Below are 26,179 nucleotides of genomic sequence, written 5' to 3' on the forward strand. Positions count from 1 at the left end.
CTGTAGATCCTATTGCCTGTCTTCTACAACATGTAGGAGCAGTGGTTCTCAAAGCCGGTCCGCCGCTTGTCCAGGGAAAGCCCCTGGCGGGCCGGACCGGTTTGTTTACCTGCCACGTCCACAGGTTCTGCTGATCCCTTCCTGCAGCCCCCATTGGCCTGGAGCGGCAAAATTTGGCCGATTGGAGCCGCGATCAGCCGAACCTGCGGACGCAGCAGGTAAACAAACCAATCCGGCCCGCCAGGGGCTTTCCCTGTACAAGTGGCGGACCGGCTTTGAGAACCACTGATGTAGAGGATTAATCATGGACTATTTACAAAAAAAATCAGATAAACTTTAAAAAAAATATCAAGTGAGCATCAGCAATACTGCATGGATTTTTAAAAAGTCATGTTTGAGGTTAACATACAAATAGAAAGAACTTTTACTGTAAGGATTATTGGAATAAGATAGCTAGTGTGCATCATGACTTTAAACTTCAGTGCACATTCTACCCATGCTGCTTTTCATCCAGGGCCTAGAGATGGAAAAAGTAGTATTTTACATCCCAGGAACCTGCGGAACTCTATAGATCAAAAGTTGCTGGTTGTCAGGATTGTGGATGAAGGTATAAGATTTAGGATAAGAGATGTGCTGCAGCCTCTAATTACCTTAATGGGTTCATTTTAGTATTAATTGCATCTCTCATTTTGGGTGGCTGCAATATATGTAAACTAAACTCTAAGGCACAGCCCACAGAACTAGCTAATTAGGATGCACCTAAAAGCTATGTGCTCTTGTAAGGACTCTAAATTTCCATTACTTCAGTAGAAACAATTTCAGGGCTAAACAAAACTAGGCTACTTGGATAGTGAAAACAAAGGACAATTCTCCAGAATGGAGCATTATCTTGTGCTGAAGAGGGTTCAGATTGGCAATTCAGAATTCTTGAAATAATCCTGAGCTAGTCTGCCAGTATAACAAGTGGGTGTTTAACTGAACTGAAAAGTCAGTCTGAGTAAGCACAGCCAGGATGTATCAATGTATAATACAGTCAAGTAGCAGTAAATTGTTTAGGAGTGTAGGGAACCAGTATAGGTTCCCAAGGTAAGAAGGTAGTTTTGATGTGAAACCTTATATTGCTGTTGCCAGGGTTATACTTGTTGCATTGGATCTATTCTTCAAGGCTATCAATGTAGGGCCATTTATGAGTTGTACATTTAAAAAATGGCAGCCACATCAAAATTTAGTTATACCATAAACTCATTTAATCTTTCCTTTACAGGTTTTCCTCTACAGGAAGAAGAGCTGGAGAGTTGGTCCCATCCTGTTCCCTTACTGTTAAGTTATATGCAACAGTACAAAGTATATCCATTACAACAGCAATTTGTGATGCTATGCATTGACTAACAAAGGAGCACAAAGAAAAGGAACAATGGAGGCACAACGGAACAATCTGGAGTTATTTATTAGGAAAAGTAAGACAAAGTACTGCTTCAACATTCATACTGAACAAAACCAGAAAAATACACTACAAAAAAGTAGGTCCATCATATTGAAGTTGGCTTATGGCAATACAGTACAAAGTAGTAAATTAAATCCAAACTTCATTTATGCAAGCAAGCAGTAAAGAGTTGTATACAGTTTTGATGGGGATGGATTACACTGTAGGCACAATCGATTTGGCCACAATGAAAATACTTAATTACATTATATCTATTCTGTACATTCAATAATGAGCAGCTATAAAATGAAAAAATAAATTAAACAATTTACAAGAGATGTACTACAGTTTACATAAAGGTATAATTTAATAAAGTTAATACAAATTTGCAGCACATTGTACTTTTTACATCATATCTTCAGTGTCAGAACAGTAAACAAATAAGCTCAGACATAAGTACAATATAATAGAATAAGGCAACTTAACTGAAATGGCTCTTATGGAGAACATCTTCCTCACGTGGGTTTGGAGTTTATTGATTTACTATCCCTTTTGCTAAGGAACTAAACTCTGAATGTATGATTTGGTCACTAGAAGGCCTACAACTGCTAAGAAAATTGCCTAGCAATTAAGAGAGAAAATACACATGGTTAAAATGACAAATGTAAAAACAGATGGTGCTGACTATCAAAAGACAACTTTTTGCTTATGTCCCATCTCAGTCCGAACACCAAAGTAACACAAATTTTCAGGTTCTTGGTACTGCAAATTTAATTTTTTTTTCCAAACATCCTCACTCCCTACAAAAATCTGTGTTTAAATGAGTCTTTTGTAACGTTCAAGCTGAAACCAATGTAACCACTTAAAGGCTTTGTATTTACAAAGGTCTAAAATATCCATGCTGAAGGAATTGTGAAATTTGAACAGATTAAAGTTTATTACTGCAGATTAACAATTCAGAAATCCTATTTCAGTTTATTTTATGGATAGGGACTACTTAACAAGTTACATCTTTAAAATTAACTTTAATTAAATATTCACAATTTTCAAAAGTGATTAATACTAATAGTAATGGTTGTACTTTTTGAAATGCTAACACAGAAGGACACTGTGAGCCCCCAGTAGTTGGTACTAAAACTTTGTCTACTCTAAACAGCTATAATGATAAAACCATGGGAAAGTATAAGATTAACATCTAAAGCTAGTTTTAAAACTGAAATTCTAGAAATGAAAAGTGATCCATGTCATAAAATTCACAAATTGAATGTAATCAGCTTTACAGAAAGCCAGCCCCATGAATGGCTCTTGACCTTAATGAATTTCAATCCAAATATATAAAAAAGGAAGCTTGACATAAGGCCGTGAGAAATCTTTGCAATTTGACAAATTTCAGATCTGTCAAAAGGACCAGGCCATAAATATTAATTCTATTTACAACTTTTGATTCTAAATTTTTCAAATGATTTAGCACCAGCAGCAATATGCAAAGTAGCACTATTGTTTTCCCCATTTGCATGTCATTTTTAAAAAAGTCTCGGGGCCAAATGTTTCACTGCTGCTAAAAGTAGCTCCCATTTAAACCAACAGGCTACTTAGCAACTAAGACAAGCAGGATTTGGCAATCAGTTATACAGTATTCTATACATGTCAGATCTAAGCAGGTAAACTCAGCTTGGAAAACAGGCTTGGTTACAAACTTTATCTTCAAGTCTTCTTTAAAGGTATTATTACATTTTATAATACTGGTAACAATATTTGGAATATATTAACAAGAAAAGCCAGATATATCTGATCAAGAGGGTTTTGTAATATGCACTTAAGTGTTTTGTGGAATATAAGTGGGGAATTATTGCACCACACTGTGAGAAGGAATCTTAGTGCCCTGCCATTCGCTCCATATTAAACACAAACTTCCATAAACTTGATTAAGTTTTTGCAGATAATTAACCCACCAACTCTATTCTTAATGAGCTGAAAATTCCCTGTGCCACTGTGCCTTAGCCTGAAGGGGAAGGATTATCTCAAAATGTAACTTCAACTGTATTTATCAGACATGCTTGCCGACATATTACTGTAAAATACACAGCTAGCGTTATCAATACTTAAGTATGACTCAGTATTGTGTGTAAATTCCTTAATCCAAACAAAACCCAACAACTCTACACATTGCAGGTTTTCTAAATACACGTATGTGGGAAAGATGGAGAAACCTCTGTTTCATAAGGCAAACATGAACATAAGAAATAGCCAGCTTCACTGCATGTTCCATTAGATGCTGGGGAAAGTGGGTTACACCTATTTAGCTGCACTGGTTCAACCTCATTATTTCTGTTTTGCTTGAACTGATCAGTAACAAGACCATCTTGTCTCCAATTCTGTTATGAACTAATCTAATCTGTCTCCTTAGGATACCAACAATTCATTTACAGAGTTTTTATAATAAATGAGATATTTACAAAAACAGTAAAGGCATGAAAGAAAGATTATACAACGAATAAACATAAGAATATACTGATTAGTCTTTAAAGAGCACAACTTTGCTCTAAGTGCAAGCACCTTGAAATACTTTCAAATGTTAAACTCCCACAGCTATCCTAAAACATTAGGAAATATAAGTTATTGCCACAGTTATTTGGAATGGGACAGTTTCTTAAAAAAAAAAAAAAAAAACACTTCCAAAAATGTGGTGCTTTACTAAATATCTACACTGGTTCAGGTAGAATATAAAAAATTGTAATATAACAAAGGCCGTTTATTCTCTTCACACTAAAAAGGCAAGGAATACCTTACATGTATATACAAGATGTGTGCTACCAACCACCTGAATGCAATAGGAATAGAACCTCTCAATACAACTAATATGCAGGCAAAAGTATTACTGAAGAACCAGAATTATTAAGCATTTCTTATATATCCCTTGAAAATGGGTAATACAGCCTGGCCTTTAACTCTCTTAATACCAAAAATTTAAATAGCATTAGGAAGTACTGCATGAAGCGTCAATACCACGTAAGTGCTTTGTTGCTGGATGTATGTCACTGCAAGCAAAACACTCTTAATGACGAAAAAAGGGGAAACTGAGCTGTTCAGAGCCTTTACAGTCCCAGATTCTAAATGGAATGATGCTTTATAGAAAAGATGTTTATACAAGTGGCAATACTATTAGATTAAAAAAAAACTTAACAGAAAAATGTAATGCCAGTATTCTAGATTTGGTCTTAAATTTAAAGGTCCAAACTATGTAGCAAAAAGGAGTTCCTTAAAGTGCGGTTACCTTAAGCACAACTAGAAAGGTGTTTGGAGTGGTTAGAGATTTGTTAGCCATACCAGCCAGTCCATGATATCTTCATATAAAAATGAAGCGTCCGATAAAGAAACGGCCTGGCCTGTACTTGTGGAGCAAAAAGCAAGCATCATTGCAGAGAGACAACGTTCTGACATAATGCATGGACAAATCCAAATGGGAGGAAGGGGAGACAAAGTGGTAGGCATAAATACTCCAACAAAAGTAGACTAGCTTGCCATGAAGATGGGAGGCCAGAAAGCTCATACTGTCTTCTTGACTGGTCTAGCAGACCACCTAAAATGCTGATACAATTATTCTCCACGTCTACAGTAAACAGTCTGGGGTAACGAAAGTATTACTGGTGCCAAGAATGCTCTTACATCAAATTGCAGTGCCAGCAAAACTAACATCGTTGGCACCATATGAGAAATGAAAGGCACTCGTCTGGCTTGATTTGAGACTGGCTACATTCAGAATGAGCTTTGCCTTTTTCTTTCAAGGGAAAAACCTCTACTTGAAGAAAGTGGTTCCCTGTTTGAGAATTCAGCAGTAGTCATGAGGATCCACAAGCTTGCAAAGAAAGTTGTTGCACTTCATCTGCTATAACATGTGACAGCTTGTCTGAGTTCCTTTACTGTAAGGAAATGCCAAGTAACATTGAGACAAAGGAATGCCAAATGTGAAGGTAAAAGCATAGAAGATAAGAAAGAAGTGAACCTACATCAGCGATTCACTCTAAAGGAAGTGAGCCTTTTAGCCCTGGCAAGGTTCTTTTGGTCTATATACAAAGGTCTAGATGAAGAAATTTAAAGCTACTTTCATTTGTACTTGCCATGCTTAGTGACTCCACTAAAGGTACAATCAATCTTTGGATCGGATGACAAAAGGCTGTGTTTGTAAGTTTTTGAAAAAAATAACCAAATAAACCTCAGCAACTGTGCCTGAACACTCTCCAGCAAAAAAACCCAAAAACCCTCTATTAGGATGGATCTCAAGCGGTGCAGAGGAGGGCTACAAGGCTTTGCTGGTAGTCTCTGGGGAGAATGGGGGCGGGGGCGGGGGGGGGGGGGGTTTAAGAACAACCACCAACCAACTTACGCTGAAGGAACTAAAAAAGGCGAGACAGACTTTTTCCGAAGTTGAAGGCAAGAAATATATAAAGGTAGGACATGCATCTTATTTCTCATGAGGAATACTAATAGCATATATGCAATACAGCTATTCAAGAATTACTTATGAATTTATTCCTGTGTCCATGTTAACTTCAAAAATTTATCATAGGCTACATCAAATTAATATTTCTTGAATTTATGAAGGTCATTTCTCTCAGACTGTCTTGCTAGGGAACTGGAAAAATAAGATTTTTCTTAACTTACTTTCAATATCTTCAGGTCAAAATATACAACGTACTTCTAAATACTGCTTCAAAAGCAACTCTCAGTTTATGCTCCAGTAGTACAGGATGTATATTGAAGAAGAAATCTATGGCAATGGATATGGACTAGCTAAAGTGTTTCTTGCCAAATTGCATGACATGATGCTGAAGTACTAAGTCTCCATCCCTCAGGAAAGGCAAGCATTTGGTGTGTGAAACTTTGTACGAAGCTAATACAACCTGCAGAAAAATGAGTTTTCAAATAATCTCTCTGTGAAAAGTTCATAGAAGAAACAAGTCTAAATTACTTCTTCCTACTACAGGCTGTTAATGCAAACTAAGCTACTTGCTTATAAACTCAGTCATGGTAAAACCTCTAGCAACTTTCATAAAGGCACATTTTACCCAAGCTGTACCAACCTGCTTCATAGATTGTTGCTGCCTTCGCTCAATGATATAAGCATAGTTCTAGAAATGATTCTATCTTTCCAGACTGAAGCCTCAATTTAAAAGTCTTCACAATGGAAATTTAACTTAGGTACTCAGCAGCAATGACAAACTATATTTGCTCCAGACATTGCTCTGGGTGGAATGAAATGGCCTCCCATCTCACCCCTATAAAAGTCACTGCACTTCAGGACTTTAGGAAATTTTATGGAGTTCAGCTAAAAAAACCAAAACCAAAACAAAAACAAACAAAACCCCCCAGAAAGAGTATTTTCTACTTACTATTTTCAGTCCCCTCTATGCACATTATGTGGAAAGGTAATGTGGCTAAAAAGTTGCTGCTGTAATGCAACATAGCAATGTTCTGGAATACTTACTCATTTACTTGATTTAGAGTCATATCCATTTAAATAATATGTTTAATTCCAACATATCAATGAATTCTAATCAGATATAGCTTTGAATGCATCCACAGGAAATACTTAACATTAATTTACTTCCTGCAAAATTGGGTATTTCTTCTGAGGTACACTAAATACACTGACATACATAGCTAGCTTGACTTCTGACATAGTCTTTCTGGTCTAAAGCCTTTATCTCCTGGCTGCAGCAACACTTACCACAGTAAAACAACTACTGTAAAATTTAAAATAGTCTGAGAACATAGTATGTAGACAAAACAAAGACTAGTCTCAGAATATGCAGTTTATCCCAAGGCCACAGTTTGCAATAATGGGAATTGTTTAACAAAGTGTACTAAATACTGGCCCTTTTGACTCTGCAATACAAACTCTGGAGCTACAAAAACAAACTTTCAATTCCAAACAAGATCAATTAAAATCATCAACATAGATTTGACACTGACTTATTAGAAGTGAAATATCTTGTTTACGATTAATGAAATGAAGGACTGAATGTTTTCAAATCGGTAGAGCAGGGATGGAATTTGTACAAGCATCCTCACAAAGATATGCCAAAGCAACAGAATTCCAAGCTGTAATACTATTATTTTAGTCCCAGGCCTCTTTTGGGTAAATACACTCTGCAGGTTTTGTGGTGACTTTCACAAGTAGAGGAGAATGAAATCAAAATGTTGTGAATGTAAGGTCATGGAATTTTGCATGTCAGATACCTTTTCTAAAGGCTTGCTGTTCCTTGAATCATGAACCTAATCCAAAGGGATCTTCTCAAAATACGATATCTACCTTTCGATAAATGAATTGAACAAAAGTAAAGCTTCACAAGAGTACAGATATGTGGAAATGCAGCAGTAGCTCACCTTATCTGTATTTTTACTTAGTATATTTGCAAAAAAAATTAGATATTTTCCCATTAGACCTCAAAATTCTGCAATTACTGGAACATATTAAGTGCTTTAACACTTTATGCTGTCCTTATATTGTGAAATAATCTTCTACACTACATAGCTTTGCTTTCTGTTGATGGCACTTTGGTGTTTTCAGGTCAATTGTCTTAAACATACAATTCTGCTCTTAGTACAGTGCAATAATGAGACAAAAAACAAACTCATCAAAATAAACCATTTTCACCAGATTATCTACAAAAGATATTTGCTTAGCACTAAAGCTTCATGTTTAAGTCCACACTATTGTAAATGACGGACACTTAAAAGGGCTGGAATTCTTTCTTTTGGAAGCTTGTTTTTCAGAGGATGTATTGCATATTAGAAGTTCAAAACTGGCTACAAGCACTGGAGATCATAAGGCAAAACCCACAGGTATTTCACTTAAAAATGCCTTACACAGCAAGATCCCACTTTCTTAATATGGTAACATCCAGCAGTTTACCACTTAAATTTAAAAACAACTGCAGCAAAACTGCTGCTTTTTTTCCTTTGGTTCCCGTTGACTTAAACAATGTAGTAATAATGCCATCCAGGTGGAAAACAATTCAGCGTAGCGGCATCTGGTACTTCAGCTGAAATTCGGCAATCCAAGAAGAGCACCGACAGCACCAAAGTATCCCTGTTTAAAAAAAAAAAAAAAAAAACACACACATACACAAAAAAGCTGTCATTCCAAGTTTCAACCACCACATTAAAATTCAGCATTCAGAAAAACCTTTTTTAGCCACAGAAGAGTACTTGGAAGGCTCACACTAAGTATGAAGAATAACGTACATTTGTAATATACTGCCTTTTATCTGAAGTACTCAAAACTTTACGAATTTAAATACTTTGTTTTTTTTAATAGCTAACATTCCCTGGTTAAGTTTTTTCCCCCCACTAAAGCCTATATATTACTAAAAACTATTAAATTTTTTCATTTGTTTGTAAAAACAGCTAATGTATTTCTAAGGCCCATACCAGTGGTATCTGAACACATATACCAAAACCAAAAGGCTTTTCAGAAGAGCCTATAGAGATATAGTTGACCTTTGAACTTCAACATCCACATGGACATTACCTCTGAGGCAGCAGTTCAGCACTTATCTCAACTCTCCACCTTAAGTTTCTCAAAGGTATTCTTCAGTCCTGAACAGAGCCAGCTATACTTTGGACTGGACCTTGAGGCTGCATGTGAACAAACACAAGAACCACCTCTCTATCCCTGGACCACTTCATAACCAAGGTAGAAGCAAGAATTTTTTCCCTATGCAAGACAAAATGACCACCATCATGGTCCCCCAAAATCAAACCTTAAAATCTAACCAAAAAAAGTGCAAGGATAGCACTAGCAAGGAATTTCAACCATTCACTACTGAGAAGAGAGAAAACCTTTTGAAGTGATAAACACCCATTTTTTCATGGTCTGTGTGTATAAAAACATCCTCACTGCATTTTCCACTTTTATGCATCCGATGAAGTGAGCTGTAGCTCACGAAAGCTTATGCTCAAATAAATTGGTTAGTCTCTAAGGTGCCACAAGTACTCCTTTTCTTTTTGTAGTTTTATAGAAATTCTATCAATTTTTTTCAGTCTTCTGGCAGAGAGGCAACAACTTCACACCCTGCTAATGTTGGATCATATTAAAGAAGTTCTGTATTAAAATCACAAATGAGTTTGATTCCCCATAGTTTAAATTCCAGGATATTACTAATTAAGAGGTCTCTTGGTTTTTGGTACTGCTTCTCTCCCTCTATGTGTGAAACTTGCAAGCTGCTAATTGTGTTAATACATTCTAAGACAGAGTCTGCTCTCAAAGCAATTCTTTGTAACGACAACTACTCACACAGAGAGAGACTCAAAGCAATACTCTGTAACAATAGAAACAGCACCCAGAGACTCCCCGCCCTTTCGTTGTATTCATCTCGCTTTGTTAACAATTGCGATTAAAATAGAGATAGAGGATGTATGTGGATGGATGGTTGGTGTGGATAATAACTGAATGATCAGGGAGGTGCCAGCCTAAGAATTCAGTGTCCATCAGCTGAAGAAGGCGTCAAGTGGAAATAACCAGAGGACACCCGGAGGGCAGACTGGAATCCAGCCTCAAGAATGGGAGAACCATAGAACAAGGTAACATCTGGCAGCACAGAGCCATCAGGAATGTGACATCTGCTGATTGATTCAGCAACAGCATGATGAAGCAATTCCCATAGACTGGCATAGGAAGAAATTCCTATAAAAATGGACTCTAGAAAGTGAGAACTTTGGGGTCTGATTCTGCAAACCAACTTCCAGAAGCATCAGATGAGCATCTGACAAGGCCCTGCTCCCTCCTCATGTCCAGGCCACCTGGCCAGTGGCTTGGCATGAGCAACTGTAAGGCTGGTAACTATGATAACAACCTTGCAGAACCTGTGTGTGTGTGTTTGTAGGAATGAATGTGTGAATATATATGAGACTGAATGGAATGTTATAGCTATAACTGTGATTAACTATAACTATGATTCTTTCTGTATTCACAATAAATGTGGTATTTTGCCTTTTCCCCTTTAATAAGATCCTGCTGGTTTTTATTTTATTGGTATAACACTAAGCATAAATCACTTAAATTCTGACTGTCTGCATTCAACCCCAGAACATATCCTCTCCTAGTAGGAGAAATTAGCTTATGTCAGCAGAGGCCAACCTCAACCAGGTTAGCCTCTGACCACCAAAAAAAGTAGACAAATGCCTCCAAGAATTTGGACCGTTCACTGTAAGTATCAGTTGTGGAAGAATTAGAACTCAGGGCGGCTCCTAACCTTTCAAGATATAAAAGCAAGCTAATCAAGATCAGCAAAAATACACAATGGCACTTTGAGTTGCCAGCATCCTATATCCCTCAGGTGGGCTTCAGGCTTCAGCAAGGTACTAGTAGGTAATATTCCACCCATAGATAAGGAAAGAATATCCACATTCATTCTGTTGGACCTCTCTGCAGCAGCTGGTGACATTAAACAAATATCCCTGAATTGTCCCCAAGGACAAACAGGATGAAAGGAAATCCCTGAAGTCCTTCTCCTGGGGACCCCCTCCCCCCCACTTCAGACTGAACCCAGAGAACTGATATAGGTAGCTATTTCTTCCTGAGCATTACCTATAGAGTCCCAAAATACCAGATCCTAACCCCACTTGAAATAGATTACATAAGAAACTGTTTGGAGAATGGTTGAGACAATCTGAGTTGAAGTGCCTGTGATATGTAGAGTACACCCAGATTACACATCTTCCCGAATTTTCAATACCTCACTGAAACACCACCTGGATTAAAAGATTTGTTAAAGTTCATCCCTCAAAAACTGATATGATGCAGGTTGAAAAAGGGAAGCACTGCACTTGAACCTTATTCCCCTTACATCTTCAACTCCTGAGAGCATTTGCCCTCAAATTAAGATAGTCCATAACCATTTGAATCCCTCTAAATGCAAGTAGCTCCGGTGGCAAAATGCCTATTTAATTTAACTGACCAGAAGACTGTCCCATTTGAATAAGAGACAGACCTGGCCACTCTGATTTATGCATTAATTCCTAGGTAGGTTTCAGTAACTGAAACCGTGTGGCTGAAGCCAGATACCCTGAAATGCTTCATCTGGGAGAAAGCAAAGAAAAACATATTCTGAAGCCTTCCTATGTGTTTGTATCCCATTCAAAGTCTTCAGATTGGAGTGGCACGAGCTACTGCTCCCCCTCCATAACTGTGATATGCTGTAATAGCTGTTCCATCAGAACAATGTAATGGTCCACCCACTGGATGTGGCTTATTAATACAGAAGATAGAAATAGACTCCAGAATTCATTGATGCAAGAAAACCACAAAATTAACTCTTTCACAAATAAAGTCAAAATCCATTCCTTTGACTTATCAACCACCTATTTCTCTATAGGCCAGGAAGAATAACACAAAAGTGATACTACTGTGAGTTTTATAAATATTTGCAAGGTGACTGGATACTAGAGTTATGGGGTCATTTAAAATAGGTACTGTGGATTAAGGATAAGGCAAAACACATACGTACATGTAAGTGTCCTTCGCTTACCTCATGTTCTAGGAACAAGGCCTTCAGCTGGCCTTTTGACCAGTAATCCAGTGCATATGCAAGAAGCTTCATTGACAAAGTGTTCACACGCAAAAAGTTACCAACAAAGACAACTCTGTTTATCTTCTAAAAAAGGAAAGAAAACAGTATGAGCGTTATGACAAGTTTCCTCACTATCCAGTGTGGCTTTAAAAAGCTAGGATCAAAAGAAAAGAGGTTGTCACAAAAAGATTTAAATATTGAATGCTTCACAGTAGAGAGGAAGAGTACAGACCCTTAAAACAAAAGATTGAGACTTACAGAAAAACTGTAGTAATGTCATTTGAAAAATACCCAAGTGAGGATTTCAAACCACTGAAATAGCCTAACTAAAAGTCCAGCTAAATCAAACATACTTATTCTTGGTAGAGCAAGACTTAATGCCTTCATAGCCCTGTACAATGCTGCTTGATCCATATGCAACAAGGCAGCACTGTAAAGAAGCCGAAGACAATGAGAGAGTTCAGATGTTCATTTCTTCAGCTGTTAATGAATGCATGGTATAAGTTAATTAGAAGTGAGACTTCAGAGTTCACATTTAATATGCACTTTTAATTTAGTGTTGTTTAAAAATGCTTTAAAAATTTTTATTGCATTTTCCAGTTATGGGGACATTTAAGTTGAAAATAAAGCTGACACTCTGATGGCAAGAATAAGCTCCAATAACTGAAGGCATCTGAGAAGTATATAAAAACACAAGCATGCTTTACTAAAGTTTAACAAATGACTGATGTGAATATTCACATCCAAATTGTTCCAGAAACTTGTGCAGCAGGACCAGCCACTGTCTATACTCAAAGGACTGACACTTGTCTGCTCCTCCCACACTTTTATCTTGACAAGTTCATAATTTAAAAAGGTACAGAAATGCAGTTAAAGCACCCAAACAACCTTAATTCTGCTCAACAATGATGTGCAGGAAAAATAAAATCTACATTTCTCTACTATGTTAATCTCTGACCACAGACTGTTTTAATTAAAAATAATTACAGAGTGTTAATACTGGACAGAGATAGGAAAAATCTAAATACAATTAAGGTTGATTTTGATGCCTCAGCTATTTATTCCCTTACCTTAAGGTATAATAACTTGACATTCCTAGGTTTCAGAGTAACAGCCGTGTTAGTCTGTATTCGCAAAAAGAAAAGAAGTACTTGTGGCACCTTAGAGACTAACCAATTTATTTGAGCATAAGCTTTCGTGAGCTACAGCTCACTTCATCGGATGCATACGATTCAGAGTATGCATCCGATAAAGTGAGCTGTAGCTCACGAAAGCTTATGCTCAAATAAATTGGTTAGTCTCTAAGGTGCCACAAGTACTCCTTTTCTTTTTGACATTCCTAGGTTCACTATGCTTGGTTGTAGGATAATGACAACATTCCTGTAATGCACTTTATCATTAAATTACTGGTATGTACTCTCAACCTTATCCTCTTCATAGATTATACTAGGGCTTGGGGAAAAAAACCCAAAAGCTTACTAGACAGACACAGATATGAAAGAAGAGGGAAGGCGATCGCAAACTGTGATGTCAAACATAGAATCCAAATGCAAAATCCATCCTGCCCACCTCCTAGGAGGAAAGTAAACGTGCTGGGATTTCTAACAGTGCTGTCCTGGACGACTCCAAGCAGGGTCCGTATTTCACACAGGCTTCTGGCTAGTAGGTGACTATTTAGGAATCTCCATCTCTAGTTCAGTTGCTGGAAGCTAGAAAAAGCTTTCTCCTCATCCAGAGCTTGCTGGCAAGGGGAGATGGGTTTCCGCTACTCTATACCTCAGCTGCCACATTTGGTCCTTTTATTACTAGTTCAGCGTCTTCCTGTGTTGATCAAAGCTTCTTGGCTGCCCACTGCTGTACGGAGCTTTAAGTAGCCATAATGAAAATGAACCTCAAGTTTATTCTGATGCTATCTGGCAAAGTTCTGAGAAGCAGGAGAGGTGATGGAACTATTTTTATGCAGACTCAGGAAGAGAACATCAATTTCACATAAATTGACGTTTCAAATATTAATTTGGAAATAATTAGAAGCATAACTTAAAAACAACGCCTTTTCACCACCTCTGTTAATCAGAAAAAACGTTTTATTTGCCATTACAAAGTGAATTCTCAAGCCTCATGAACCTTCCCAAAGGTACTAAAAGTATTCTGACCCGATGTCAAGTTAACAGAATCAAACTGCCTCAGCTAGGAATTTGATAAAGGACCTGAAATGAAAAGTGTTTTATAACAGTAGTCCTCCCAATGACTGAAAGCAACCACACTACCCATATGAAATTTTCTGATTCCCCTCCCCCACCTCATCCTCCAACTAAAATCATTTACCTCATTTACCGCACACATCCGTGCTATAGACCCAATGTTATTGGTGATTGTAACCAGTGTAGCTCTAGCCAGGTCTTCTTTACTAACAGATTCTCTCTTCTCTTTGTAGATCATATTCCCAAAACTGGAGAGAGAAAATACAATACAAAGTGAAACATTTGTCTTCAACAAGTTTAGAGTACAGTTTCCATGCTGTAGTGGAAATTACATCTTCTGTTTATCCTCAGTCTTAACTGAACCAATTTTCAAATGCTCACTGAATACAGTAATTTGACCACCCAGATTGTGGAGGGTTATGTATCTGCATCCATTCCTTAAAAAGAAATATACTTCCACCAAACATTTTAAGACCCTATGAGTTAAATCTGATTATCCTACAGAATTCCATGAAGGAACAGCTTAAATCTCAGCTAAACAAGATTAGTCCACAGCACTAGCCAGAACAAGTAAAGGTAATTCTGAGCCCTGACTGATGTATTCTGCAGATTCCGAAAAGTCAGCCTCGCTTCTTCACAAAACAAAACTATTTTGCTCCATTCTTGCCTTTAGGTGCCATCGAGAAAAAGATAACCAAACACAAAAATTTCAAGTATAATAAAATAGCCCTGGGGATTTAAAGTGACTACGTAATCATAAGAATCATACAAGTTTATTGATGCTGCCACAATTCTAATTTTCCTGGGGCTGAGGAATTCTGTCCTGCCGCTGGCTCTATATAAAGCAAGCAACTTCAGCTCATATCTCTTTATTCAGTATTTTGCCTAATCACAGCTTGTGATCTCTTTCTGGCTGAAGACATAAGAACTCTCACCCTGTTCATATGGAGTGGCTGAAGCAAAGCAGGGGGAACATGGAATTAACAGCACTGTTTCCCATCCCAAGCCCCTCTGAAATTAAAGCCACTAGTTGTTTCAGAAGGAGGAAAAAAGTGAGTAGAGGTGGTATACAATAGACTCCAATTGAGGGCAAGTAAGAAAAATCTGAAGTAAGATCTCCCTGGGGAGGGACAGAATATATTTAAAGAAAAAGAAATGCAGTCATAGAAACAGTCATTCAATTTTTCACTTCCAGCAGGACTGATAAACCCATTATTTGTTCAGACTAAATGTTAGATTCAAGTTTATGTTATTCTCATTCTCCAGTTTCATCATTCCTCATTCCTGCTTCCAAGTACATGGATGCTGCTCCATTAGCCTCCAACTAATGAGCAAGCTGAACAGTAAACAGAGTAAAATATTAACCTTCTGCCATTGGAGGCCAGCCCAATTATCAAATATGCTGGTGACATAATTACCCGTCATCCTGAGACAGACCTAAGACTACCTTGCAATTATGAAATCTTGTGATAGGCTAGCAACTGTGTTTGACAGAAGCTAAGGAAATAATTGCAATATGAATGGCTGAATAATAAAATAGTCAATCTGAATGTTTAATAGAGGGAAGCTCTCTAGGTCGATCAAAAATAAATCATGAGGACTACTTTTCATTCCAGTATTCAAATGCAGGACCTCAGCTCTTAGAGCTGACAAACAGTTGTAATTAATTTGTAGGAACCTAGAACTTTTAAAGTTGAAGACATGCCTCCATTGGTTCACACTTATTAGTGACAAGCAGATCTTTAAGAATAGCCAAAACTGTTGAACTATGACAGCTGTACTAGACTTGGTGGGTAAATGAAACCATCGACGACAGTAAGATCACCAAAAGTATTTTCCCAATTGAAGAGCTTTTCAACGTTCATTAGACAGCAAATATAAAAATATAAGTATGCTCAAAACCATACTAATTCATCTGGTGCCTGTTGAATGTTTCTGAGATGCTGTATAAAACTGAAAACAGTGGTTAAATGAAAATCCTTTGCCTGGGTGCCTGGCTGGTTAACTTAAAAAGGTATCAAACTGAGGAAATAAAGCCCAGACAGGAAGAGCTGCTGTAAAATGGAGAAGAAAGCTGTCAGATTAAACAATGCTCTCAAAGATCCCAAACAGCCATTAAAAAGGTTTGACAAATATTTTCATTAATTTTTATTTCCTTTCTATGCCTGCTTGCCCTTTGACCTGTGAGTATTCTATGCAGGAACGTGTCTGTTTCTTTTAAATCTACACTTGATGCTGTTTTTTAGTTTTTCAGGAATAAAATATTACACAGAATGGGACTGCTATAGCTAGCTAATAATCAACTACTACTATCTGTTTTCAAAATGTTCAGAAAGGTTAGCTGTATATATTTAAAACACAAAAGTAACTGAATTGAAATAGTAAGACTGCAAAAACTGTTCTTCTGATAGATACTGAATACAGGTCTCTTTTTTAAAATCTTAACACCTCAGTCTTAAGAGACAAAAAAAGGTGATACCTCCTCATTAACAGGTCATGAATAGTTAAGACTACATTTTAGTCACAGGTATTTTTTAGTAAAAGTCATGGAGAGGTCATGAGCAGTAAACAAAAATTCACAGGCCCATGATCAGTCCATGACTTGTACTATATACCCATAACTAAAACTTGAGTCGGGGGGTCATGGGTGCTCTGGGGGAATTACCTGGGACCCTGCTGATGCTGCGGGTGTGTGTGGGGGGGGGAAAATGGGAAAACTTGTAGCAGCGCGTGGCCCAGGACTGTTACTGGTGGCAGGAGGGTTAACAGGCTCCCTACCAGGGTTCACACAGCTCCCCAGAAGTGGCCGGCATGTCCCTGCAACTCCTAGTGGGAGGGAAGGCAAGGGGGACTCCACACGCTGCCCCCGCCATGAGCTCCAGCTCTGCGGCTCCCACTGGCTGGCAACCGACACCCCAATTCCCAGCCCTGAGCCCCTTCCCACACCTAAACTGCACCAGCAGCGGTCAGTGTGACTGGCCCAGAGGCTGCCTGATCTGCTTGGGAAGCCCCAGAGCCAGCCTCACCGGCCACTGCAGAAGTCACAAAGGTCACTGAATCCGTGAGAGATATGGAGCCTTAATTACAGATAAATAAGCGAGTTTCTGGCTTACCTGGAGGCTACTGCCCATCCTGGCAAGCCAAAACGTTCATAGTCCCCTCCATAAATGTCCCGAACAAGCTTATCAGCATGTGTACTGTCCCCTTTGGATGCCATTTCAAGAGCTTCTTCAAAACTTTCACAGCCAGTCAATAAACTGCATAAACCCAGAAATGTCCCTCCACCTAAACTAATGAAAGAGGAAAAGAAGACTTTTAAACAAATTCTCACATAGTACAACTAAATAATCTATAAATGTATTCCTTCAATTAAGATACTGATTTGTCTGCTTTCTTCCTCAGAGCTTGGTATTGCTTAGCAAAGCAGTCAGTCGTGAATCATGGCAACAATGTTTACACAGGTATCAGCTTAACTGTGCACACACAAGATTTTGAGCTGCAAAAGTTAAGTAAACTATTTAAAAATAAATGTGTTTTTGCTGTTTCCCGAGAATTCTTTTATTGTGCACCTAAATTAAGATACTAAAATTCATACTTGTAATAGGTAAGTGAAATAGGTGTGAGTATCAAAGTGCCAGTGGGAGGGCATAAACTCAGATGAGGATGCCCAGAAGCACCCACATCTGATCACTGGCTTCAAGTCCTTGTTCCTCTTTCTGCATCACTTCAGTGAACGCTTTCTCATTTTTCTCCAGTAGAGCAGAAAAAATATGAGTGTACTGGAATAATGCTATACAATAAAAAAAAACAAAAACAAAACTAACGTGACAAACCTAAAACCACACACTATTGATATTAGTCTCCTGTTGCAGACCACACAGCAGAAAAAACACTAACTATACCTCCTTACTAGAGCCATGGAGATAGCTTACAATTAATGCTGCTGGTAATTAAACAGGACATGAAATCAGTTTATCACATGGAAAAGACATGCAAAGAAATTATTTGAAAGCTTAAGAAAATATTAGGGTCATTATTCCATACAAAAATCATAATTTAAGATTTCATATCACTACCTTGTTCCAGTCACTCTCTTATAGCTGTCTTTGGAATGGACTGCTAAAATACTGACTCCTGAACCAATGTTTACAACCAATAATGGGTATGGGTCATCCAGGTTAAAAGGCATCTTTTGGCATCTTTCAGGTTCTGAGGCATTTTCAAAGTAATAGCACTCTGCCTGGCCATTGAAACTGACAGAGTCTATATACAACAGACCTTTGACAAGGCAGTCAAGCTCATCCAGTTTGTGCAACTGGAGGTTTCCAATCTGTGAAGAAGGAAAGGACAAAATTAACAATTCATGAACTAAGTATGCTGGACATTTAGTAAGCCCAGCAGCACACTACTAAAGATGGAAGAAGTTAGCTTTCCATGCACTTATGCTTTAAGCCATTGTTCAAAAATTAGCCCCCCCTTTTTTTTCAATTAGCAAACACCCAAAAATACCAAAGTATTTTATTAGTCAAAAATCACATCTGCAAATCTGTGTACCTTAAAAGGCAAAACCACTCATTTGTAAGATATTAAAAAAGTTCATGACTCCTTAAAAACTTGAACAATGCCCTATTTAACTTAACCATTACTTCAAGGATTGTAAGAAATTTAACCTGCAGTCTGCCTGGCTTCTGTCAATGTTTAATCTCAAATCGTTCCCTAATACAGAAACACTAGTAATAGAAAAAGGACATAGATAGATAATATACTTAGTACCTAGATGTCTCAACTCATTTCAATAGTGTAATCTTTTAATTAATTTTCAACCAGATCCATATTACTAATGCCAAATCTCATCTTCCTTTTTTAAAAAAAAATATAATCTGATTATTAATACCACCAATAGAACAAGCCAGAAAGAATATTTCTAAGGTTACTGCATTTAACAAGCGAGTAGTTACTTAGCCTTTACATGTCCAATGCATGAAAACATTGTCCAGAAAGACACTGCCTATCTTCCACTGATAAAACAGCTGTGACCAGTTTTGTTTGTTTTTTTAACCAAAGACTACAGTACTAGGGAAGGTAGGCTACCTACTGTGCGAAAATCTTCTTCAAACTTATAAGCACCGCCTCCAGTGGCACAAAGCACCGTGTGTAGTGTTGAAAAGTTTTTATTTCTTCCCATTTGGATAAAAGTAGGCAAGTCATGAGTTGGGAATCGAATAAAGTGCAAGTTTCCCCTTCGGCCGAAGAGCGTCAAGTCTTTCAGTTCAAGGTGGACATCTCGAATGCCAGTGGATCCATAGGCTATATTGGAAGTCAAATATTTGCGGATGCTCTTCAAGCTTTCAACTTCCTCCTGCTCCTCTTCTGCAGTGATATCAATAGGTTCAAAATACGCAAGTTTCACCAGTGTTCCCCCAATGTCCATGCCAAACCATGGAAAAGCTGTGGAGATGGAAAAAGTATTCCATTAATATTGTTAAAAAGAAAAACTGACACCACTTAAATTGAGATTACAGAGACTGAATACTCTTTGAACTAGGAAAATTAATGCTTTTTCTTTTCTTCAATGCTAGGGAGAGGAACAATTTAAAGTTTGGAACCAGATAAGAAAGAAGTGAAGTTATTAGCCACTCCTTTGAAGTTATCTTTGTAAAATGTATTCCACTGGACCTGATTAAAACCAAAACACGAAGTAACTTCTTCCCCTCCCCCCGACTTCATGTGATCTCCCAAGCTAACTTAAATCCACTAACACAGGGGTGGCAAACCTGTGGCTCCAGAGGCACACGCAGCTCTTCAGAAGATAACATGCGGCTCCTTGTATAGGCACCGACTCTGGGGCTGGAGCTACAGGTGCCAACTTTCCAATCTGCTGGGGGGTGCTCACTGCTCAACCCTTGCTCTGCCACAGGCCCTGCTCCCACTCCACCTCTTTCTGCCGCCCCCCCCCCCCCCCGCCTCATGCATGCCATGAAACGGCTGATCGGGAGGTGCGGGGATGGAGGGGGAGCTGCTGATCGGCATGGATGCTGATGTATTACCGTGGCTCTTTGGCAACGTACATTGGTAAATTCTGGCTCCTTCTCAGGCTCAGGTTGGCCACCCCTGCACTAACATGATGCTCAAATAGATGTACTGTAACGTATTCTACTCCCGACAGCCTTTTAAAGAGGAAGTTTACCTATAATTTTCCAAGAACCGTTTTCTCCTGACCATATAATACATTTAATAATTCTTTTGAGAAATAGGCACTTTTCCACTGATTTCTGAAGAAAGTACAACAGGACCAAGATAGCTAAGTCCTGGAGGTGAAAAAGGAATGGTGGTATAGCTCTTGGAAATTGCAGAGTACTAGTGCCAAGTATGTGTATTTAAAAAAAAAAAGCAAGATATTGAATGTTACTGAGTTTCGGTTCTAGCTAGTGTTTCTATACCTTTTTCTGAAAAGGGGGAATTTCTTGTATTAAAACAGACATCATCTTTGGTAAGAAACACTTCCAGTGCTACTGAAATACTGGTATTTTGTCTCAATCACATTTCCTTCACTCCAGATGTTTGAAGTGATAATGTGCAAAAAGATGATTTTCATTGTAGAAGCCTATGCTAAACAATAGGTCAAGATCATGACTGGCGTACGCAGGCATCTAGTAAAATCAGCTTACAGAACTCTGTGTTGGAGAGGATGGTTAGTAGTTTCATCTAGTATATTCCCATTTATTGTGGCACAACTGATGTTATCCCTAAATAATCTCTGATAAATAGATTTCAAATCTAGCCCAAAGTATGTCTGAAGGTGATTATTCCACCAACTCTTAAAATAGCTTGTTTCACTGTCTGTTACTGTATTTGAAGTTAACAGCCTAATATTTTCTACTCTAAGAGTGTTCTATCTCTGACATGTAGGTCTTTCACAAAAGGTGTGGACCAAAGAGATTCTCCATGCCTATCATCTTCTCTTCAGCAGCTGTCACTGCAGCTGCTGCTTATATATTGTGGTTATATGATAAACTGCCATCACTACCCTTTCTGAAAAAGGAGTATTATCGCAATGCTTCAAAGCCAAGTGTGCCTCTCTCTCATATCACAATACATATCTCTTCTACACATCTTTATATGAATTTAGCTTATTCCATCATATTTCTTAGCACATATTTTCCCCCTTTTTTCAGCAAACATTAGGAAGGCATGATTAGCATTTGATAGCCTGGCACTGTCCCTTCTGAGTAGCTGATTTTATTATAAGCTAGTAATCAATATCAAGATATTTATTTAATTTACTCATAATGGAGCTTAGGACATATTTTAATTCTTTCATTCATATGAGCAAAAGGCAACCCAATAGTATGCAAGTAAACATGCAGTCAAGGGTAACTTTTTGCTACCCCAACTTCCTGTCCACCTCTTGGGATTTTACTGTATATCTGATCTCAATTTCCTTGATTTTTATTTACAACATTTTAAAGCATCTTCTCCCTCCTCTCCTATGTTGCTACAAACTATTTTAACACAGAGCAATATCAACCCAAAGATATGTTATCATTTAAAAAGGTGGGAGGAAAGAAAGAAATGCTACAGAGGCCAACTGTGATTAAAACTGAATATATAAAAATGTTTACTAGGAAGAAATTGGCTCATTTGTCCTTTGCTTTAAAACCCAGCAGGACCCCAGAAAAAGGTGATAATCGTCATGCCATATTAGCTATAGATAAACCTGTTGACTACTGTAACTGGGGCTAGGTTATTAAACTCAGAAAACAAAAGTAGAAAGAAAGAGAGAGTGAATATATGGGGGTGGAGGGGAAAGAAGTCAGTTTTCTTAAATAATTTCACTTCACTTACACAGATCTCACCAAATATCAAAATAATTTTCTGGTTTTAGAAACATCTGACTTCCCAGCTGGACCTTCTGAATATCACACTTGGAATCTGACAGTTACTTCTCCAAGTGCATGCTGAATGGGACAATTAGCCACTTATTTTTCCAAAGCTACTCCCAACAATCCTTTGTTCTTAAACTCAATTCAGATCCAGTTTACACTGAACACTATTGCAGGATTAAAAAAAGAAAAAAGAAAAAAAAAAGAAGGAATATGTCCAACCTGTCGAAAATTTAATTCCAAATTGTATCATATTATTAGTGGTGGTGGTAGGAGGATAACTGAATAGATACTATAGCAAATTAGTCAAAGCTTGCCTCAAGCTGTTTATATGTGTAAGATCATTAATGGCATGTTTTAATGGACATCCATGCAAAACTTGGAAGGTAAAAGGAACTTAAAAGTTGCTGTACATCTGGAGAAATGGATACTCATAGAACACTACCAGATGTTAGGGTATGTACAAAACAGGAAGAGAACCAGCCAAAATACACAAAAATTATTTTTTTTAAAAAAACTGGTAATTATCTACATGAGGGTCAATACTTGCACTTGGAAGTAGAAAGTTCCTTTAAACTGTTGGGCATTGGGAGAAAGGATTCCTCCCACTCCCTGCCCTCTCACACAGATGTTCTACAATTGATTTTCATCGGGGAAGCTGAATTTTTGTTGGACCTTTCTCAGAAAAGCTAGCACCAAGTCTAGGTAATGTTTCAGTATATTGCAATTAATTTTAGTGCTAGTCTAGCAATGGTTTCTGTAGTATTAATAGCTCTGAATGTTTAAATATCTTATTTCTTTAAGGTAGCCAATAAAAAAAAAGTTTCAATTTGCTAGTCAGTAGCTGTCTCCACCTAGCAGTTCACCTATGCAGTACCATGTTCTTTGGCATCTCAAAATAATAAAAAAAAACCACTGCCTATGAACCATAGACTCATGAGTCCATAACTTTCTCCCCAAACAATGGATCAGAAGGGTTGGTAGCGAGCACTACTGGCACACTGAAAGCCCAACAATCTGAATACAGTATAGTGAAGACAGCAGACAAGCATAATAAGGGATCCAGGAACACAGGAATTCTAATCTGTAGAATACACACACAGGATTTAATACATGAAAACACCTCCCCGCCCAAAAAGCCATTCAGATCAATTATATAACTAGATACAAATGAAGAATTTTTTTATTTTAACATATAGATGCATGCTTGATTTGGAGCTCTACCACAGATTTTTAAAAGGTTTCTCATTTTTTTAGCCAGTAGCACTTCACTCAAGTGAAGACTAGAAAGGGGAAATTTTATTTACCCAATAAACCAGAAAGGGTCCTTAGGAGTTGTTTTAATCCATTCAGTAAATATGTAATTGGGACTTAAAAAAAAATTGATTAAACAAAATACAAAGGATCCTTTCTGGTCTATGGAGATATTATGTAATTAAGACATGTTCCTTCGCTTGTTTGTCACCCAATAATTGTGAAAGAATCACCCGCATCTGCACAGTAGATACTTCTGATTTCAGCTGTTAATGGTTAAAGGTTTGTGGAGAGAGGCACGGGACCAAGTTATGAAATTAGACACTTACCAGTCTTTGGAACTTTAATCTGATTTACAGGAACAAGTTTATGCTTCTCGGATACCCAATTAAAAAAAAGAGGAGCAAAGCAAAAAAAAAAAAAAGATACCAACAAAAACACGAGCATAAAGTTGAGGGAACCAGAGAAAGCCAGCTCAAGATGAAAAACTTCCCATTTTTCAACTTGGAACATATTTTTATGCTAGTGTTATCCAATACAGCTTTCTTTTGGGGGTAACTACTCAGTATTTGAAGGCAGGTATTCTTGACACTAAATTAGAGAATTTAGAGAAGGATCAGATTCTTTGCTTTTACCTCATGTCAGCAGATGATAGAACCCGAGCACATAGTTCTGGTCAATAGGTTTTAAAAGAAATTTGAAAAATTTCTTATTTGTGAAAAGGTTGCAACCTTAACGTAGGGAGGCTTTTTAGGGTTGTTTTGCTGCATTTAATATGCAAAATGCCACTAGTTCACTATTTATATTAGAACTAAGAAATGTAGGTGAGAACCTTTTTCAGAGAGGTTTCTTGGCTATATAAACCATAATAATTTAGTTTATATGAAATTTTTCCCAGGAAAAAAATCAGCATTTTATTTTCTTACTAAGTGGGTTATATGTAGGGCACTGTAGGAACCGCTGTGCACAAGCTGTTATTTTTCATGTTACCTTGACAGTGACAAAATAGGAAAATTTATCCACGTTTGCCAATCCTACAATGGGTCTCTAGAGCTGTAAGCAGGCTAGAGCTAGAACCAGACCATTAAAAAAAAAAAAGCAAGGAAAAAAAAAGCGCCAAAACAAACCCTACTCCCGAAGAGCCAAATAGTTGAGATAATTTCCATGCTACTGTACTAGTTTTAAAAAAAAATACTGTAGAGAGCAGTAACAGAGCAGAAAGTCTTTGTAATCTTTTCACACTCTTGAATCCCTCACTCAGTAGAAGTTGCCTAAGGTGGGCTCAATACGTGTATCTTTATTATGTGAAAGAAAATACAGGTAAGCACATATACATTTCCCCTTCATAAAAACTCACTGTGGGTGCTGATCAATCAGCAAGATTAACATAAGGATAACAAAAAGAACAGGAGTACTGATGGCACCTTAGAGACTAACAAATTTGTTTGAGAATAACCTTTTGTGGGCTACAGCCCACTTCATCGGATGCATAGAACGGAACATATAGTAAGAAGATAATACACACACACACACACACGCTGGAAGTTGCCATACAAACTGTGAGAGGCTAATTAATTAAGATGAGCTATTATCAACAGGAGAAAAAAAAAAACTTTTGTAATGATAATCAAGACGGTCCATTTAGACAGTTAACAAGAAGGTGTGAGGATACTTAACTTAGGGTAATAGATTCAATATGTGTAATGACCCAGCCACTCCCAGTCTCTATTCAAACCCAAGTTAATGGTATCTAGTTCGCATATTAATTCAAGCTCAGCAGTTTCTCATTGGAATCTGTTTTTGAAGCTTTTCTGTTGCAAAATTGCAATCCTTAAATCTGTTACTGAGTGGCCAAAGAGGTTGAAGTGTTCTCCCACCAGTTTTGAATGTTATGATTCCTGATGTCAGATTTGTATCCATTTATTTTTTTGCGTACAGACGGTCCGGTTTGGCCAATTTACATTGCAGAGGGGTATTGTTGGCACATGATGGCATATGTAACATTGGTAGATGTGCAGGTGAACAAGCCCCTAATGGGGTGGTTAATGTGATTAGGTCCTATGATGGTGTCACTTGAATAAATACGTGGACAGAGTTGGCATCAGGCTTTGTTGCAAGGATAGGTTCCTGGGTTAATTTTTGTTGTGTGGTGCGTGGTTGCTGGAGAGTATTTGCTTCAGGTTGGGGGGCTGTCTGTAAGCGAGGACTCATCTGTCTCCCAAGATCTGTGAGAGGGAGGGATCATTTTTCAGGATAGGTTGTAGATCCTTGATGATGCGCTGGAGAGGTTTTAGTTTGGGGCTGAAGGTGAAAGCTAGTGGCGTTCTGTTACTTTCTTTGTTGGGCCTGTCCTGTAGTAGGTGACTTCTGGGTACTATTCTGGCTCTGTCAATCTGTTTTTTCACTTCAGCAGGTGGGTACTGTAGTTTTAAGAACGCTGGACAGAGATCTTGTAGGTGGTTTGTCTCTGTCTGAGGGACTGGAGCAAATGCGGTTGTATCTTAGAACTTGGCTGTAGACAATGGATCATGTGGTGTGTCCTGCATGGAAGCTGGAGGCACGTAGGTAAGTATAGCGGTCAGTAAGTTTCCAGTATAGGGTGGTGTTTATGTGACCATTGCTTATTAGTACAGTAGTGTCCAGGAAATGGACCGCTTGTGTGGACTGGTCTAGGCTGAGGTTGACGGTGGGATGGAAATTGTTGAAATCATGGTGGAATTCCTCAAGGGCTTCTTTTCCATGGGTCCAGATGATGAAGATGTCATCAATGTAGTGCAAGTAGAGTAGGGGCATTAGGGGACGAGAGCTGAGCAAGTGTTGTAATGTTGGCATACTGTGGGCCCC

At 38.0% G+C, this 26,179-nt stretch overlaps 1 protein-coding gene across 3 annotated transcripts in view; it reads right to left on the reverse strand.

Annotated features, from left to right (window-relative positions):
* Window positions 1-1,428: 1,428 nt before the first annotated feature.
* Window positions 1,429-26,179, reverse strand: part of PANK3 (pantothenate kinase 3) — a 32,196-nt gene continuing 7,445 nt past the window's right edge. For 2 of the 3 annotated variants that reach the window (XM_077823836.1, XM_077823835.1), the window contains 6 exons: window positions 19,294-19,646; window positions 18,275-18,528; window positions 17,312-17,488; window positions 14,323-14,446; window positions 11,956-12,081; window positions 1,429-8,516 (listed from right to left, as the gene is read on the reverse strand). In XM_077823836.1, the coding sequence (XP_077679962.1) occupies window positions 8,466-8,516; window positions 11,956-12,081; window positions 14,323-14,446; window positions 17,312-17,488; window positions 18,275-18,528; window positions 19,294-19,646 (1,085 nt within the window). In that variant the 3' untranslated portion in view covers window positions 1,429-8,465. Of the gene's footprint in view, window positions 8,517-11,955; window positions 12,082-14,322; window positions 14,447-17,311; window positions 17,489-18,274; window positions 18,529-19,293; window positions 19,647-26,179 lie in introns of those variants that run through there. The other variant, XM_077823837.1, reaches the window with a different exon arrangement.

The sequence above is a fragment of the Eretmochelys imbricata genome, chromosome 8 (genome assembly GCF_965152235.1).
Source record: "Eretmochelys imbricata isolate rEreImb1 chromosome 8, rEreImb1.hap1, whole genome shotgun sequence".
Classification (NCBI taxonomy): Eukaryota; Metazoa; Chordata; order Testudines; family Cheloniidae; genus Eretmochelys; species Eretmochelys imbricata.